The sequence below is a fragment of the Dendrobates tinctorius genome, unplaced genomic scaffold, assembly GCF_039654945.1.
Source record: "Dendrobates tinctorius isolate UK_male_01 unplaced genomic scaffold, ASM3965494v1 ptg000038l, whole genome shotgun sequence".
Classification (NCBI taxonomy): Eukaryota; Metazoa; Chordata; class Amphibia; order Anura; family Dendrobatidae; genus Dendrobates; species Dendrobates tinctorius.
The window spans coordinates 28,128,823-28,145,797 of record NW_027361706.1 but is presented as its reverse complement, the minus strand read 5'-3'; the positions used below and the strand labels follow the sequence as shown (position 1 = coordinate 28,145,797).

The window sequence follows — 16,975 nt, the reverse complement described above, 5'->3', positions numbered from 1 at the left end:
TTTTATTTGTCAGATGAGTGAGGACGTCCGGCTCACATCTGCCAGCTCTTCTTTTCCTGTAAACGCTTCCTCTTCACCTCTCTCTCGGCCTGTTATCTCCAGTCAAGGTAATCATGTATGTATCTCTTGGCTCTGCCAATTGCCCCTCTATTAGTTCCCTGTCACATTGTGCATGCAGTGCTAGCTAATATCTCTAGGCAAGATGAGCTATAGTCATCCCGTATCACATAGGGTAGGGGATAGCTTGCTGATCACTGAGATCAGCAATCTGGAAACTGGTGGTCTGCAAAGCTCTGTCTCGATTGCTACTGAGGTACACAAGCTCAATCTCCGCTATATTCATTGTCTCTGGGACTGAGGGAAATGGTCGAACGCTGTATGTGGTGTGCACGCTCATCCTCCACTCCATGCCAGAAAAAAACCTTTCCTCCATTCCGTACATGGCTCTGTGGAGCTCCGTTCAAGTTCCAGAGCCCTGATCTCATGATTCCCAGTGGTTGGCACCAGACGGTACAGCAAGTGGGTCCCTATTTTGTGAATAGGTGAAAATTAGTGATGAGCGAACATACTGGGATATGGTGTTATCTGAGCATGCTTGTGTGCTAACAGTGTCTTTGGCGTGCTCGAATATTATGTCTGAGTCCCTGCGGTTGCATGTCTCGCGGCTGCTTGACATGTGCAAGACCTGCAGGGGTTGCCTAACAAACAGGTTAGCATGCTTGGATAACGCACGTTCGCTCATTACTACTGACAATGGGCTATTTTTATTGATCCCTACTCTTTTGACCCTTAGGAGTCCAGTGGGCGGTCTTAATGTATATTTCATTTTAAACCGTGTTTGAAGGAACACTGTTGGTCACTACGTAGGTCCACCTGCTGAGATCGTCCAGATTAGTGCCATTATTCTCCATTATTTACTGTTTTTACATGATATTTCCTCCGGACCCAGCAGTCATGTGATTGCTTCGTCTAGGCAGGAAGCAGCAGCTGATTGGTTCTAAGATACACAGGCAGTTCTGCTATGAAACCAGGAGGATGAATTTCCACTTTAACTGGGGCTACTGTACCAGTTACAGGTAGAAATGTTGTTTAAAAAAGTATTTAAATGTTGAAATGCCCCCACAATGGATTTTTATGAATTTATGTAGGCCACAATATGTGAAATAAATGAAACATAAGATACATACTTGTGCTGAGAATCTGCTTCAGATGTAGAGAGAAGTATGCCACCCTGTGTGCTGGAGAATCCATAGCTTAATAAGTAAAAAAAAAAAAAAAAAAATACATTTGTCAGTGAAGTATTACACAGTAAAAGTGTCACAGCTCTGGACCTCTGTGAAACTTTGTGACCCACCTTCCACCTACCTTGGTTGATGAAATCCGTCTTGTGGTTGTTTTTTGAGTTAATGATCTGCCCGTGACTCGGGGTGGCCTGTGGGGGGTCTTTATGTGGTGCTCTGATTAGGTATTCATAATGCAGACTTCTGACAGGTCACTGATTCCCCTTCTTGTTGGTTTATGCTGCCATATAATAAACCAACCTAAGATTTCAAGAGACAGTGTTCCTGTTTTCTACTTCCGTGTAGCGCCGAGTGAGTGGAACTACCACAACTGTTAAAAGCTATTATTTTTCGCTTTTAGAAAAGTAGATTCCCTACTATTCCTGTAATTAATGTAAAATGACGAACAGACAGTACTATCCATCCCTGCTCCAGTGCAGTCTTCCCACCACTGCTCTGACCTCTGTGTTTTGGCTGTAGTCGGGATGTTGCGGCATACTACCAACCACCTGAAAAAGAAACAAAAATGTTGTGTTTTCTCACCCCATAAGAACCAACCGGGGGCGAACAGTCCTCAGTAACGAGTCTCCAACTAAGCTGCACACATTACTAAACCCAGTAATGAATGGACCCAACGCCTGGACTGACGGAGGGCGACAGAGAAAATCAGCCCTGGAAGGGAAGGACATTCCCGTTACCAAACTTGTCTATCATCCCATAAAAATCCAGTCCTGGAAACCGGTATTATCTAAACCTATAGCAAACGATATTTCGCTAGTTATATCCTGCTTTCCTGCTCTTTCTGGATGACATGTATATTTCCTGGAGCCAAGTATACCAAGTATACATAGCCGAAGAATCTTGGGAAAACCTATTAATCTACACCCTCTTGAACTGTCACTATCTCACACGACCCATATGGTTTTATTATGTAGCAATGCTATGACCCTGGCCGTAATTCTATCCCTGACAATAACCCTATTTGTAATCCTAATTCTAGCCCTAAACCAATCCCTAGCCCTAGTTAGAGATAGAGCTGAGTTATCATTCTTACACTTTTTGAGTAATGAATGAAGATCGTATCCAATCGTGCAGTGCATGATCCTGAGAAGGGACAGAAGGGCTAGTGTAGCACTTTATCCCCTTCCTTCTCTGGAACGGCAGGGCCAAGAGAGACAGTTCCAAAAGATTGGATATGCCATCACTTTGAAACGCATCAGACATGTCCTATGTTGAGCATGAATAAGCCACACAACTTATACAGGTTTGGTGTCCTCAGGACCATGCAAGCAAGAAAAGTGGAACTACTAGAAAGTTTAGTTTCTAAACATTTATGTATTCTAAGTATTGGTCTTCAGTGTGTTTGATCTTTTGGGCTCTAACCCCAAGAACCAAAAGATGATCAAGCATCTTGGTCCATTCATAATGATGAGATTTTTTAAAGAGAACCTGTCAGCAGATTTTTGCTATTTACTCTGACACCATCAGACACCCTGATTCCGGCAATGCGTCACTTACAAGGATATGTTAAAAAATAAAAATCAATGTTTTATCAGCGGGAGATTATCACTAGTGGACTAGGCTTCTCGTGACTCCTGGTCCTGTCACGCCCCCACTACTGATTGGCAGCTGTCAGTTTAAACAGAAAGCTGCGAATCCGGCGTGTGGGAGGGGTTTTACACAACTCAGCATGCAGAGCTCTGCTTGATCTGCAGCACAGAAAACAGTGATTGTATCACAACTGCTGCACAAAGTAAACTAAGTGATATATCCCTGGAATCAGGGTCTCTGCCTCTACATCATGCAGCTGTCAGATTGCATAGCAAAAACATGATGACCGATTCCCTTTTAAGTAATTTCTTGAATTTCTGTTTACTGTGATGAGATAAATTTACTGCATTATTTTCGGTTCAGGACACTTCCCATCCATGAACTAATGACTCTGACAAGTCTGCTATAGTCAGCAGTACTTCTGGCCTTTCCATGCAATGTTTTGATAGGAAATTTCCCATGACAGATACTCATTTCCAGCACATAGATTCATAACCTAAGTTTCCCTTGATGTTTGCTCCTAATGTGAAACTTTAAAATAGACACTGCTTGCCTGGATTGATTATTCTATCGGAAGAGAAGTCCAAAAGTTGTGACCACTGCCTTTAACTAAGCAGACCGTTCTATGCAGTCTTCAATACCTTCTCCAAGGAATCTTTGTATCTAAGATCTAAGAAAAGTCATAAATGTTAGCTTGACACCCTGTAGTAGTCGGACGAGCTGTGTGGAGCAGTGGCCGAGCAAGTACAAGCCATGCGGGCAAACATGTTCCTCGTGTTTAAAGGGCTATACCAATAAGAAGTTATTACCTATACGAAAGAGGAAGCTTCTTATTACCGAAAAAAACAATTTAGGCTGCGTTCACACGTCGTGGTTTTTTTGCGTTTTCGTGGTGGTTTTAAACGCGCGATTTTGCCGCGAAAAATAAGCATCCCATACAATCCTATGGGATTCCGCAATGCTGTGCTAATGCTGCGGATTTTCCTGCGGTGGAATCGCTTTGCGATAAACGCAGCATGCTCATTAATTTAGCGGAATTGCGGCGATTCCGCCCACATAGGAATGCATTATTCTTACTTTCCACATGTGGCTGTGCTCACCATGCGAAAAGTAAGCAGAACATTTGTGGATGGTACCCACGGTCCGGAGGAGAGGAGACTGTCCTCCGGGCTGTGGCTACCATATCCCTGTAAAAATAGAATTAAAATAAAAAATATTATTATTCTTACCTTCCGGCGTCCCGCACAACCTTCCCGCCTCTCTCCACGCTCCCGGCATCTTCCGGTCCCAGTAATCCTTTGCGAGAATGACTGCGATGACGTCGTGGTCTCGTGGGAGAGCGACGTCTCGTGGTCATTCGTGATGACGTCACGGTAGCGCGACGTCCGGAAGATGCCGAGAGCGTGGAGAGAGGCGGGAAGGCTTCGCGGGATGCCGGAAGGTGAGAATAACAATATTTTTTTTGTTATTTTTTCCATCCTATCTTTTACTACTGATGCTGCACTATGTTTGACGAGTGTGACCAACCTGTCAATCAGTTCTCCAAGTGATGCTATAGATCGCTTGGAAAACACTAGTGTTCTGCAAGCTAATTACGCTTGCAAATCGCTAGTTTTTCTGCGGGAAAATCGCGGGAATTTAAAATGTGATTTTTCCCGCGGAATGGAATTCCGGAATTCTCGCGTTATCTTATGCGAGAGTTCCGCTACGTGTGAACGTAGCCTTAAAGGGAAGTCAAAGAATCCATTGATTGTGTATGTGTTATAAAATTGCCCCTACTAGAGTTGGTGTGAATCAATTCACTAGTCCCTACAAACACCGAATCACCTTCCCTAGAAAAATACGTAGATATTTTCCTCTTCGCCACGACAGCACCCACTGAGAGAGGGGATCCGCCCCTAGGAACAGGAAACCTACAGAGAGATAAATGGGGCGGTCCCCCTCGCTCCCTCAGTTTGATTTCCTGTTCCTAGGAAGGAACCCGCAGAAGAGGATGCCTGGTCTGGTAGCCGCCCGCGTGATATGAGCAGCGGGGGCCCCAGGACTGGAAGCAGCGTCGGGTGGAGAGAAGGCCCCCCTGGCTGGCAATGCAGGTGAGGCCGTAGTGAGGAGTACCGAGGCTCACTTTATGGGGCAGGGCCCCCCCCCCCCCACAAAGGGATACGAGCGCATTACAGGAGCGCAGGCACCGGGGATGATAAACCACCACCCCCCCCCCCCCCCCGAAACAGCGAGGCCGGGTAAACAATGAGATCCTGAGCTCGCAGATTGAGGTGCGGGGCAGCACTAATAAGAGCAGAATACCTGGTGGCAGGAGATAATAATAATCTTTATTTTTTATATAGCGCTAACATATTCCGCAGCGCTTTACAGTTTGCACACATTTTCATCACTGTCCCCGATGGGGGCTCACAATCTAAATTCCCTATCAGTATGTCTTTGGAGTGTGGGAGGAAACCGGAGTACCCGGAGGAAACCCACGCAAACACGGGGAGAACATACAAACTCCTTGCAGATGTTGTCCTTGGTGGGATTCGAACCCAGGCTAACCACTGAGCCACCGTGCTGGAGATGTCCGGGGGCAGCGATCGAGCGGCAGGTCGGGCAGGTAGCCGGCGCTCCCAGGCTGAGACGACCCGGAAGTTCTCTAACAGCTTCCCGGGTCAGAGGAGGCAGGCAAGCGCGGTGTCGCAGGAACCGCGCATGTTCAGTAGGAGGCAAAGAAAAAAAAAATGGCCGAAAAATAAAAAAAATTAAAAAGGGGGAAGAGTTGAGAAAGAGAGGGCGGAAACGGTAAGCTGCATAAAAAGCACCGGTAATACTACAGCGGTGCGCAGCTATGTCGTCCACAAACGACCCGGTTTCGCTTCAACTGAGCCAGCCAAACGAGTCCCCACAGGGCAGCAGAAAGAGCCGTACTACAAGAAGGAGCAGCAGTACCATGAGAAGTGGCAGCTCCAGAAGAGAGTCCAGCGGGCATTCCAGGCAGAATGAGCCCACGCAAAAAAAGCGGAAGGAGAAAAAGCCGTCCCACGCCTCGCCTCAGCCTGAGTCGCGAACCCCGCAGCCGGTAAATTGCTGACGAGATTCACGGGTGAGTGTTTTTAGTCAACTTATAGCTAATGGCGTTTCCTTGATCCATATTTTTTTAGGCCAAAAGAACGGAGAAGGCGAAAAATAGTGTGCCTTATGTTCTCAGCCCCTCCCAGATGGCCACCCTAAGAGATTATGCCAGTCTTGTATTGAAAAGACCTTACAGGAAGAATCCTCAGGGGAAAAAAGAGGATATCCGTGCTATAATTAGAGAGGAGCTACGGGCCTTGGGCAGCTCCAGTAGTCTGGGGGGTCATTCCTCCATTAGAGGAATGGTTTCACCGAGAGGAATAGCTTCACCGGCGTCGGGATCACCGCCAGAAACTGGGGAACTAGACTCAGATAGATCCCAGGAATACTTTTCCTCAGAGGAGGAGGAAAAGACTTGTTTCCCTACGGACAGTGTTAATAACCTGGTTAAGTCTGTCCGAAATACTATGGGCCTGGCCGAGGCTAAGGACCCTAAAACACCACAGGACATGATGGTTGCAGGCATTTCCCGGAGAAAGATCCGAGCTTTCCCAGTAGTTCCAGCTATAAAGTTGCTGGTGAGGAGGGAATGGGAGAAACGGGGTCAGAGAACCTTCCTCCCCTTAACTTCAAAACGCAAATACCCATTTGATGACGAGGAGTTAACATCTTGGTCGAGAGCCCCCAAAGTAGATGTGGCAGTGGCCTCTACCTCTCGTCGATCCTCTGTGCCGGTGGAAGATTCAGGGACGTTGGCTGACTCATTAGATCGTAAGACAGACACCTTTCTTAAACGATCCTGGGAGGCGTGCACGGCAGCCTTTAAGCCAGCAATAGCAGCCACGTGCACAGCAAGGTCAATGTTAGTGTGGCTGGATGACCTAGAGGGAAAAAGTAAAAGCGGAGTATCCAGAAACAAGCTCCTTTCCTCTATTCCGTTGATTAAAAGAGCAGCGGCCTTCCTGTCCGACTCCTCAGCGGACTCTCTCCGTTTATCTGCTAGAGCAGCAGGGCTAACCAATTCGGGCCGGCGGGCCTTATGGTTGAAGGGTTGGAGAGGAGATACACAGACAAAGACTAAACTTTGTGCTATACCCTGCCACGGTAAGTACCTATTTGGCACAGAGCTGGAAGAGATCTTAACAGAAGCGGGTGAGAGGAAGAAAGGTTTCCCTAACCAGTATATTCCCTTTAACAGGAGGGCCTTCAGGAAGCCTCCGTTTGGGGAAAAAGAGAGATTTCAGACCTCAGGACCGCTGGGGCAATAAAGATCCCAAGCAGAGGGGCAGTCTGTTTGGGAAACGTCCCTTCAGGGGGGAAAAGATTCTGTTAGCACCAGTACACCGGTAGGTGGCAGACTACAAAAATTCAGCCACCAATGGGGAAGAATTACATCCAACCCCTGGGCCATTAACATCATTTCATCAGGCCTAAAGCTAGAATTTGTTCGGCACCCGCCGAACTCCTTCCTATTGACTTCTATGAAGTCCCAAACACAGAAGGAAGCACTGGAGATGGAGATTGCAGCGCTGTTAACTAAGCGTGTTCTGATAGAGGTCCCGGGGGACGAAAAGGGAAAGGGTTTTTATTCTCCCCTATTTTTAGTCCCTAAACCAGATGGCTCTTTTAGAACTATAATAAATTTGAAAAAGCTCAATACATTCTTGAAGCTGAGGCCGTTTAAGATGGAGTCAATACGTTCAGCAATAAAACTCTTGTTCCCCAGGTGCTATATGGCAGTCTTGGACTTGAAGGACGCCTATTACCATCTCCCCATATACCAGGGGCACCAGAAGTTCTTGCGAGTAGCAGTCTGGTTCAGAGGTCGTATCCAACATTTCCAGTTTACGGCAATGCCGTTCGGACTATCTATGGCTTTTCGGGTGTTTACCAAACTGATGCTAGAGGTGATGTCATATATAAGGCTGAATGACACCCTGGTGGTCCCCTACTTGGATGACCCGCTCATAGTAGGGAATTCTGTTTCCCAATGTGAAAAAAGAATAGCTAATATTGTCTCATCCCTACAGACATTAGGCTGGCTAATCAACTGGGAGAAGTCCAGGCTGAAACCGGTAACCTGTCAGACGTTCCTAGGTCTTCAAGTAGATTCTGTAAGTCAGAAATGCTTTCTACCAGATGCTAAGGCGCAGGCCATTGTTAGTAAAATACAGAAAATCACTGGGAAACCCGTAATATCATTGAGACAGGGTATGTCCTTCCTAGGGTCCCTAATATCATGCATCCCGGCAGTTCAATGGGCCCAATTCCACTCCAGAAAATTGCAGTGGGCTATTTTACAGGAGACAGACAGACTGCGCGGATGGTTGGAAGGGAAGATGTCCCTATCGCCCGAAGTTATTAACTCCCTAGGTTGCTGGTTGGATTCTACCAATTTGTCAAAAGGAGTTCAGTGGTGGGTTACTCCCTCTATAGTACTCACCACGGATGCTAGCCCTTCAGGGTGGGGGGCCCACCTGCAGGAGGAGATGTTGCAGGGCCAGTGGCTGGAGCATGAAATACAAATCTCCTCTAATATAAAGGAACTAACAGCAATTTATTATGCTATATCTCAATTTCTCCCGCAGCTAAAAGGAACCCACGTAAGGATCCAATCAGGCAATACCACCGCAGTGGCTTATATAAACCGGCAAGGGGGAACGCGATCAGGACCGTTGATGTCTATCGCAGAAAAAATCTTAGAGATAGCCGAAGTGCCTCTTCACTCCTTATCTGCACTCCACATAAGAGGAGTGGACAATTCTCGAGCAGACTACCTCAGCCGCCAAACCTTATATCAAGGCGAGTGGGTCCTCAGCCGGCACATCTTCGAGATGATAGCGGCGAAATGGAGCAGACCAGAAATAGACCTGTTCGCGACCAGAGCCAACAGGCGTGTAAAAAAGTTCGCTTCTCTCCAGAGCAGACAACCCAGACATACTAGATGCCCTCCAAGCATCCTGGACGTTCCGACAAGCCTATACCTTCCCTCCAATGGTTCTGTTACCAACAGTGGTCAGAAAGATAAGACAGGAGAAGGCGAGAGTCATCTTGATAGCCCCGTTTTGGCCCAAGAGGCCATGGTTCTCATTGCTGAGAGCCATGTCAATAACCGACCCATGGATTCTGCCGCTACTCCAGGACCTTCTCTCGCAGGGACCCTGTTACCATCCACAGGTCAAAGCCCTGCACCTAGCGGCCTGGAATTTGAAAGGGAGCTATTGAAGCAGAAAGGCTTCTCGACAAACCTGATTAATGCCCTTCTACAAAGTAGAAAGGAATCCACATCAAGAATCTATGCTAAGGTGTGGCGAAAATTCCTGGTCTTTCACCCAGTAAGATCGTCCGGTGAAGTACCCATTAGGGTGACCGGATCTCATATGGGGGGGAAAAAACGTCAGAATCTTGTTCGTCTGGACCCCACAAAACGATTCCCCTTTCCAGATATTGAGAGAGCCAAAATTTGAGCTCGCTCAAACGACGTTAACCCGTGCCGCTCGTCGCTCAAACTTTGAAAAAATCCAAATTGAGGTATTTTAAGATTTAGGTATTTTGCATAGTCTGTTAGACTATAAAGAATGTGACAACAACATTGCAGAAATAGCCCTGACCAAATTTTCGAACCATTTGTGGTATTTGAATGCAGAGTTGGTGGGATTATCGTTTTTTGATCCCACCATTACAGACAATGAAAAGTTGTTAATGGCTAATAAATTGCTCAGTAGCACAGATGAACCATCAGAGCACGCTAACCTACATGAGTTGATAATTTTACATAATTATCTAATCTATTCTAGAGCTTTTGTTTAAAGTAGTTTTTGAAACGTCAGAATATAATGCTCGGCATTTGCTTACAACTTGCAGGACATATTGCTTTTGTTCTTCATCTTTTGTCAGAAGGTCGTTAAAGTCGGTTACTTCCTACCTCTTTTAATTTTTCTTTCCTAACTTTTGGATTTACAGCCCTAGCGTGCTCTGACGGTTCATCTGTGCTACTGAGCAATTTATTAGCCATTAACAACTTTTCATTGTCTGTAATGGTGGGATCAAAAAACGATAATCCCACCAACTCTGCATTCAAATACCACAAATGGTTCGAAAATTTGGTCAGGGCTATTTCTGCAATGTTGTTGTCACATTCTTTATAGTCTAACAGACTGTGCAAAATACCTAAATCTTAAAATACCTCAATTTGGATTTTTTCAAACTTTGAGCGACGAGCGGCACGGGTTAACGTCGTTTGATCGAGCTCAAATTTTGGCTATCTCAATATCTGGAAAGGGGAATCGTTTTGTGGGGTCCAGACGGACAAAATTCCGACATCGATTTTTTTTGCGGTCACCCTAGTACCCATTATGGCCATTCTAGAATTCCTTCAGAAGGGCAGAGAATTGAGGCTCTCAGTAAATACTCTAAAGGTCCATGTATCGGCCCTAGGAGCCTTGTTTAACCACAACGTGGCAGGTGATAGGTGGGTGACCCGGTTTATTTCAGCTTGTGAACGGTCAGAGCCAGTTCATGTTCCTCAGCTACCAGCATGAAATCTTAGCCTTGTTTTGGATGCCTTCACTCAGGCCCCATTTGAACCCATAAATTCAGCATCAATGAAATGCCTTTCATTAGAGACTGCTACGCCAGTAGCCTTAGTATCGGCTAGAAGAGTAAGTGATCTTCACGCCCTGTCGGTAGATCCTCCGTTCCTGTCAGTAACACGAGACAGACTAGTATTGAAGACGGACCCGTCTTACCTTCCCAAACGGGCTACTAAGTTTCATAGGTCTCAGGAGATCTGTCTACCTTCCTTCTATGAGAACCCAACAACACAGGAGGAGGTTAGATATCACACTTTAGATGTAAAAAGAGCTGTACTAGCCTACTTAGATAGGACCAGTCCCTGGAGGCAGAGTAGGTCTCTTTTTGTCTCCTTCCAGGGTAACAAGAAAGGGGCTAGCGTTAAGACAGGCACGTTGTCCAGGTGGATCAGAGATGCGAGCGATCACAATGGCATATTCGGCAAAGGGAGAAGACCCTCCACAGGGTATTAAGCCGCACTCTACTAGAGCCATGTCATCCTCCTGGGCCGAGAGGGCGAACGTCCCAATTGAACAAATATGTAAGGCTGCAACCTGGTCTTCTCCATCTACCTTTTATAGTCACTATAGACTAGATTTATGCTCTACCGAGGATTTTACTTTTGGTAGATCTGTCCTTAACACGGTGCGCCCTCCCAGGTGATTTACCTCTGAAAATCTCTCAGTGGGTGCTGTCGTGGTGAAGAGGAAAAACCGGATTACTTACCGGTAATACTCTTTTGTAGAGTCCACGACAGCACCCGCTCACTTCCCGCCCATAAGATTTCACAAGTGGTTCTCCTTGGTAGTGGAGATTAGACTTAAGGTGTAGATAACTATAGCAGACATAGAAGTATATATGTATAACATAGATGAATTGTCTAAAGAAATTGACTAAAACATGTATGGCGGTTCCTTCGTTGTTCTCTGTAATACAAACTGAGGGAGAGAGGGGGATCGCCCCATTTATCTCTCTGTAGGTTTCCTGTTCCTAGGGGCGGATCCCCTCTCTCAGTGGGTGCTGTCGTGGACTCTACAAAAGAGTATTACCGGTAAGTAAACCGGTTTTTCTGGTGATAAAGAGCTTGTCTATGGAACGGTGCCACCAGCCATTGCCCAAACTGTGCCAGATTGGTGCCATTGAAGTGAACAGGACAACGCTACAATAAAAGGCACGCTCCACATTATGTGTAAGCAGGTGAACAGAGCCTTTGGCGCTGTTTGGTACAACCCTTTTAGTTTCCCGATCGTGCACGATTCCATTAGTAGGATAAGGCGCCTTCTTCGATGTCTTACAGCTGGCAACTACACTATGTGCACAATTTTTAGGCATCTGAGTATTTTGACCATATTTATATTTTTATGCAGATTTTTCCATTTATAAACTTGAATTCTTATGGGATGAAGCGTATAGGTGATGGACATTTGTGTAATGAGGGAGGGTGAGTCCTAAGGCCTGTTTCACACTTCCGTTTTTGTGTCCGCCAAACGGATCCGTTTCCGTTTTTTTGACGGAAACGGATGCCAACGGATCCGTTTTTAAAAAAAACGGATCCGTTTTTTTGACGGATCCGCGGTAACCGTAATGGAAGTCTATGGGACAAAAAAAACGGATCCTGCAAAAAAAGGCGGATCCGTTTTTTTACGGAAAACAACGGATTTTGACGGATTTGAAAAAACGGAAGTGTGAAACAGGCCTTAGGCTACAATGCCCTTTATCAAGGTGTGCAGAATCATTCAGCAGCTTGTTCCTCAGGCAAAATAGGCCAAAAAGGGAATGTAACTGACTTTGAAAAGTCAAAAATTGTTACTAGTCTTACAGAGGGAGTAGCACTCTTGAAATTGCTATGGTATTAGTTTTGTGATTGCACCCATCAAAAGTTTTGTTGCAGATGGTCAACAGAGTCACAAAAAAACGTGTTGAGAAAAAAAGATGCACATTAACTATTCAGAGCTGTGAGAGATGGCCGAGGTAAGGAAGGATGAAACCTGACCACCACTGATCAAGTCACACAAGTGAAAAGGTCAAGACTGGGCCCAGAAATATCTGGAGACAGATTTTTCAAAGGTGTTATATACCTATGACATGAGAAATGACACTTGACTGACCAGACAGATGGGCCCATAGCTGGATTGGTAACCAGTACAGACCTCCACTTCGACTCAAACAATAGCAAGGTGGAGGTGGGCTACTGCAATGGGCTGGGGTCATTAAAGATGAACTAGTTGGACTTTTTCAGGTTGAAGATGGGTCCAATTAAATTCCAAAAGTTATGTTTTTTTAAGCAGTGGTTCAGGAAAAAGTCTGCAAATTTCAAGAAAAGAATGATATTTTTACGCAGGACAAAAGATCCATCGTAGCATCGATGTCTCCACTGCTCGGCTGCCAGTAAAAGCCCTAAAGATGAAAGAATAGTGACATGGCCCCTTCCTCACCTGACCTAAACCCTACTGTGTACTTATGGACCCTTCTTTATCTCTTTACCCCCGAAGGTGGTTTGCATGTTAATGACCAGGCCAGTTTTTACAATTCTGACCACTGTCCCTTTTATGATGTAATAACTATGGAAAGTTTTTTTTTTTCGTGACATATTATACTTCATGATAGTGGTAAAATTTCTTCAATATGACTTGTGTTTATTTGTGAAAAAACTGAAATTTGGTGAAAATTTTGAACATTTCGCAATTTTCAAACTTTAAATTTTCATGCCCTTAAATCACAAAGATATGTTACACAAAATACTTAATAAGTAACATTTCCCACATGTTTATTTTACATCAGCACAATTTTGGAACCAACATATTTTTTTTGTTAGGAAGTTATAAGTGCTAAAAGTTGACCAGCGATTTCTCATTTTTACAACACTTTTTTTTTTTTTTTTTTTTTTTGGGGGGGGGGGGGGGGGGACTACATCACATTTGAAGTCACTTTGAGAGGTCTATATGATAGGAAATACCCAAATACCCAAAAGTTTCACCATTCTAAAAACTGCACCTCTCAAGGTGCTCAAAACCACATTCAAAAAGTTTATTAACCCGTCAGGTGCTTCACGGGAATTTTTGAAATGTGGACTTTTTTTCCCCCAAAATTTACTTTAGATCCAATTTTGTTATTTTGACAAGGGTAACAGGAAAAAATGGACCCCAAAATTTGTTGCATGCCTGAGCATGCCGATACCCCATATGAGGGAGAAAACCACTGTTTGGCATATGGCAGAGCTCGGAAGGGAAGGAGCGCCATTTGACTTTTTGAATGTAAAATTTGCTGGAAAAATTGGCGGATTCCATGTCGCGTTTGGAGAGCCTCTGATGTGCCTAAACAGTGAAAATTCCCCTCAAGTGACACCATTTTGGAAACTAGACGCCTCGGGGAACATATCTAGATGTGTATTGAGCACAATAAACCCTTAGGTGCTTCACAGAAGTATGTAACGTTGAGCCGTAAAAGTAAAAAAAAAAATCAAAATTTCCCCACAAATGTTTTTAGAACACAATATTGCATTTTCATAAGGGTAACAGGAGAAATTGCACCATACAATTTGTTGTGCAATTTCTTCTGAGTACGCAGATACCCAATATGAGGGAGAAAACTACTGTTTGTGTGCACAGCAGGGCTCGGAAGGGAAGGAGCGTCATTTTGACTTTTTGAATGTAAAATTTCCTGGAATTATTAGCGGATGTCGTGTCCCATTTGGAGAGCCCCTGATGTGCCTAAACAGAGGAAACCCCCCCCCCCCCCCCCCCCCTTCAAGTGACCCAATTTTGGAAACTAGACCCCCTCAAGGAATGTACTTAGATGCATGGTGAGCACCTTGAACCCCCAGGTGCTTCACAGAAGTTTATAACGTTGAGTCATGAAAACATTCATATCACTTTTTCCTCACAAAAATGTTATTTTAGCCCCAAATGTTGCATTTTCATAAGGGTGACATGAGAAATTGCAACATACAATTTGTTTGTGCAATTTCTCTTGAGTACGCCGATACCTCATATCTGGGGGAATACTACTTTTGAGGCTCAGTGCAAATCTCAGAAGGGAAGAGGTACCATATTTGAGTTCAGATTTTGCGGGAATGGTTTGCCATGTCACATTGGCAGAGCCCCTGAGGTGCCACAACAACAGAAACCGCTATATGTGAACTAATTTTACAAACTACACTCCCCAAAGAATTCATCTAGGGGGGCAGTGATCATATTGACACCACATGTGCCTCACAGAGTTTTATACCGTTGAGCGGTGAAGAAAGAATAAATTACATTTTTACCACTAAAATGTTTTTAGCCTCAAGTTTTTAATTTTTCTAAGAGCTAATAGGAATTTATTTTTTACAGTAAACTGAGGTCCATTTTTTCCTGAGTGCGCCAATACCCTACATATAATCGGGAAATAGTCACAGTGCAAAGCTCAGAAGGCAAGGGGCGCCAGATTTCACTGTTATGATTTGCAGTTGCCATGACCCACTGGGAGAGCCCATGAGGTGCCAGAACAGCAGAACCCCCATAATTGACACCATTTTACAAGCTACACCTCTCAATGAATTCATCTAGGGGTGCAGTGACCATACTAACACCATGGGTGTGTCACAGAATTTTGTGCCATTGGGAAGTGAAAACAAAATAACTACATTTTTACCACCAAAATGTTGTTTTAGCCAAAGATTTTACATTTTCACACACAAAGTGGGTTAACATGGCACCAAAATTTGTCACCCAATTTCTATTGAGCGTGGCAATACCCCATATGTGGCTGTTAAGTACTACTTAGCCTTACGAAGAGACTCGGGTGGAACGGTGTGCTATTTGCTTCCTGGACTGCAGATTTTCCTAGAACAATTGACGGATTCCATATACAGAGCCCTTAATTGCTAGAAGAACAGAATCCCCTCTCAAGTGACCCCATTTTGGAAGTTATACCCCTTGGAGAATTTATCTACAGGTGTAGTGACGATTTTGACTCCATGGGTATTTCTTTATCGCCTTATTGGGGGACACAGAATACCATGGGGTGTATGCTGCTGCTGCTAGGCGGCTGACACTATGCAAAACAAGAAAATTAGCTCCTCCCCGGCAGTATACACCCACCGACAGGCACCAAGCACCTCAGTTTGTGCTTAGTGTCTGTAGGAGGCGGACCGGGATCTCCCCAGATCCGCATTTAATCCTTTTCTTTTCAGGTTTTAGTTGTGTTTTTTAATGATTTCCCCTTTCTTTTTCAGATACAGCATCAGGAAACGGGATGTGAGTTCATCCTGCTTTTCCTATTAATGCGGCTGAGCAAGCAGTGTGGTGTCACCCACATCGCAACTCTCAGGACCGCAGGCAGGACCTTCCCCTATCACCCTCGGGTGCTATGGGCTTATAACGGTGGCCGGGCCTAGCCGAGTACCCTCCTCACCCCTCTCCCGGGACAGGGCTGAGAGGAAGACGGCGGTCGCCAGCGGTGACGTTTCCCCTACCATGGCCGTCTTCTGCACCATACGGACATAGTGCGGGTACTGAGGATCGTTTCTCCCAGCGGCCTGCTGGCTATCGTGGGCCTCTGCGGTCATCCTCCTCAAGGACGTCAGGTAAGCGGATCCAGATGTCCCCTCCAGCCCCGCTCTCAAATAGGGACCCTAGCCCTGCAGCGTTACAGCCAGTACTGCGCTGTATTAAAATACAGCCCTGCACCACGCTATCAGGATCAGTACCCTTTTTGAATTTCCCGCCAGTTTTCCTTCTCCAAGCGCTGTTAGACGCGCTTATCATCGGGGGGTTCAGCGGTGGCCTCCACAGGCAGCATCCTACCTGGTGGCTGCCCTGTCCCTGTGACTTTCCTATCCCTGTGGCCTCCCGGTCTCTGTGGGTCCTGTCCCTGTGGTTTCTTAGCTCCGGGCGCGCCGTCGCTCATGAGGGCAGAGGGAGCACTTTCACTTTCGTTTAAAAAAAAAAAAAAAAAAAAAAGTTAAGGAAGCTTCTCCCCTCGCCCTGCGCGCGCTTTCTTCGCGCACTTTTACAGCATATCACAGGGCTGCTTTCACTTCAGCCCTGTCAGTGGGACATTTACCGCGCCCCCTCCTCGGTCCTCTTCCAATCAGGGCTTGGCGATTAAGCCCCGCCCATCGCTAGCGTCTCTTCCTGCCTCTCTCTTCACAAGATTTCTTCCTGGGGGGGACAACGCTGGTTTTTCTGCACCTGAACCTCGGTAGGCTCGGCGCTGCTCAGCTGACGCTAGAATTGGCTCCCATCCGCAGTTCCACATCAGGCAGTGTTTCTACCCCTTTGACATATGCCCAATCCTGCAGGGGCTCTCTGCTCTAGGACCCACTGTTATTCACTACGCCTGCGCGCGGCGTAAAAAGAAGTGGGTATCAGGTCAGTCGTCTCCCTTCTGTCTGCCCTGCAGCCCTTCCTCCATGTCTGCCCCTCAGGAGCACTCCGAGCCCCGGGTTGAGAGCACCCCACCCCCTGAGTGGGCCATGCGGTCTCAGTCGGTCTCTGATCTCACGAAAGTGTCTCAATCTCTGGTCC

The 16,975-nt window shown here is 45.8% G+C and overlaps 1 protein-coding gene across 7 annotated transcripts in view; it reads left to right on the top strand.

Moving 5' to 3' along the window:
* The window catches only part of NISCH (nischarin), a 110,275-nt gene that overhangs the window by 33,515 nt on the left and 59,785 nt on the right, over positions 1-16,975 (top strand). For 3 of the 7 annotated variants that reach the window (XR_012231899.1, XM_073574324.1, XM_073574326.1), the window contains exon 13: positions 14-115. The exons of 1 other annotated variant lie outside the window; for it this stretch is intronic. Coding sequence is in view for 5 of the 6 variants with exons in the window: in XM_073574324.1 (XP_073430425.1) it covers positions 14-115 (102 nt within the window). In the remaining variant the exon portion in view is untranslated. The remainder of the gene's footprint in view (positions 1-13; positions 116-16,975) is intronic. 3 more of the 7 variants (XM_073574323.1, XM_073574322.1, XM_073574327.1) reach the window with 1 other exon arrangement.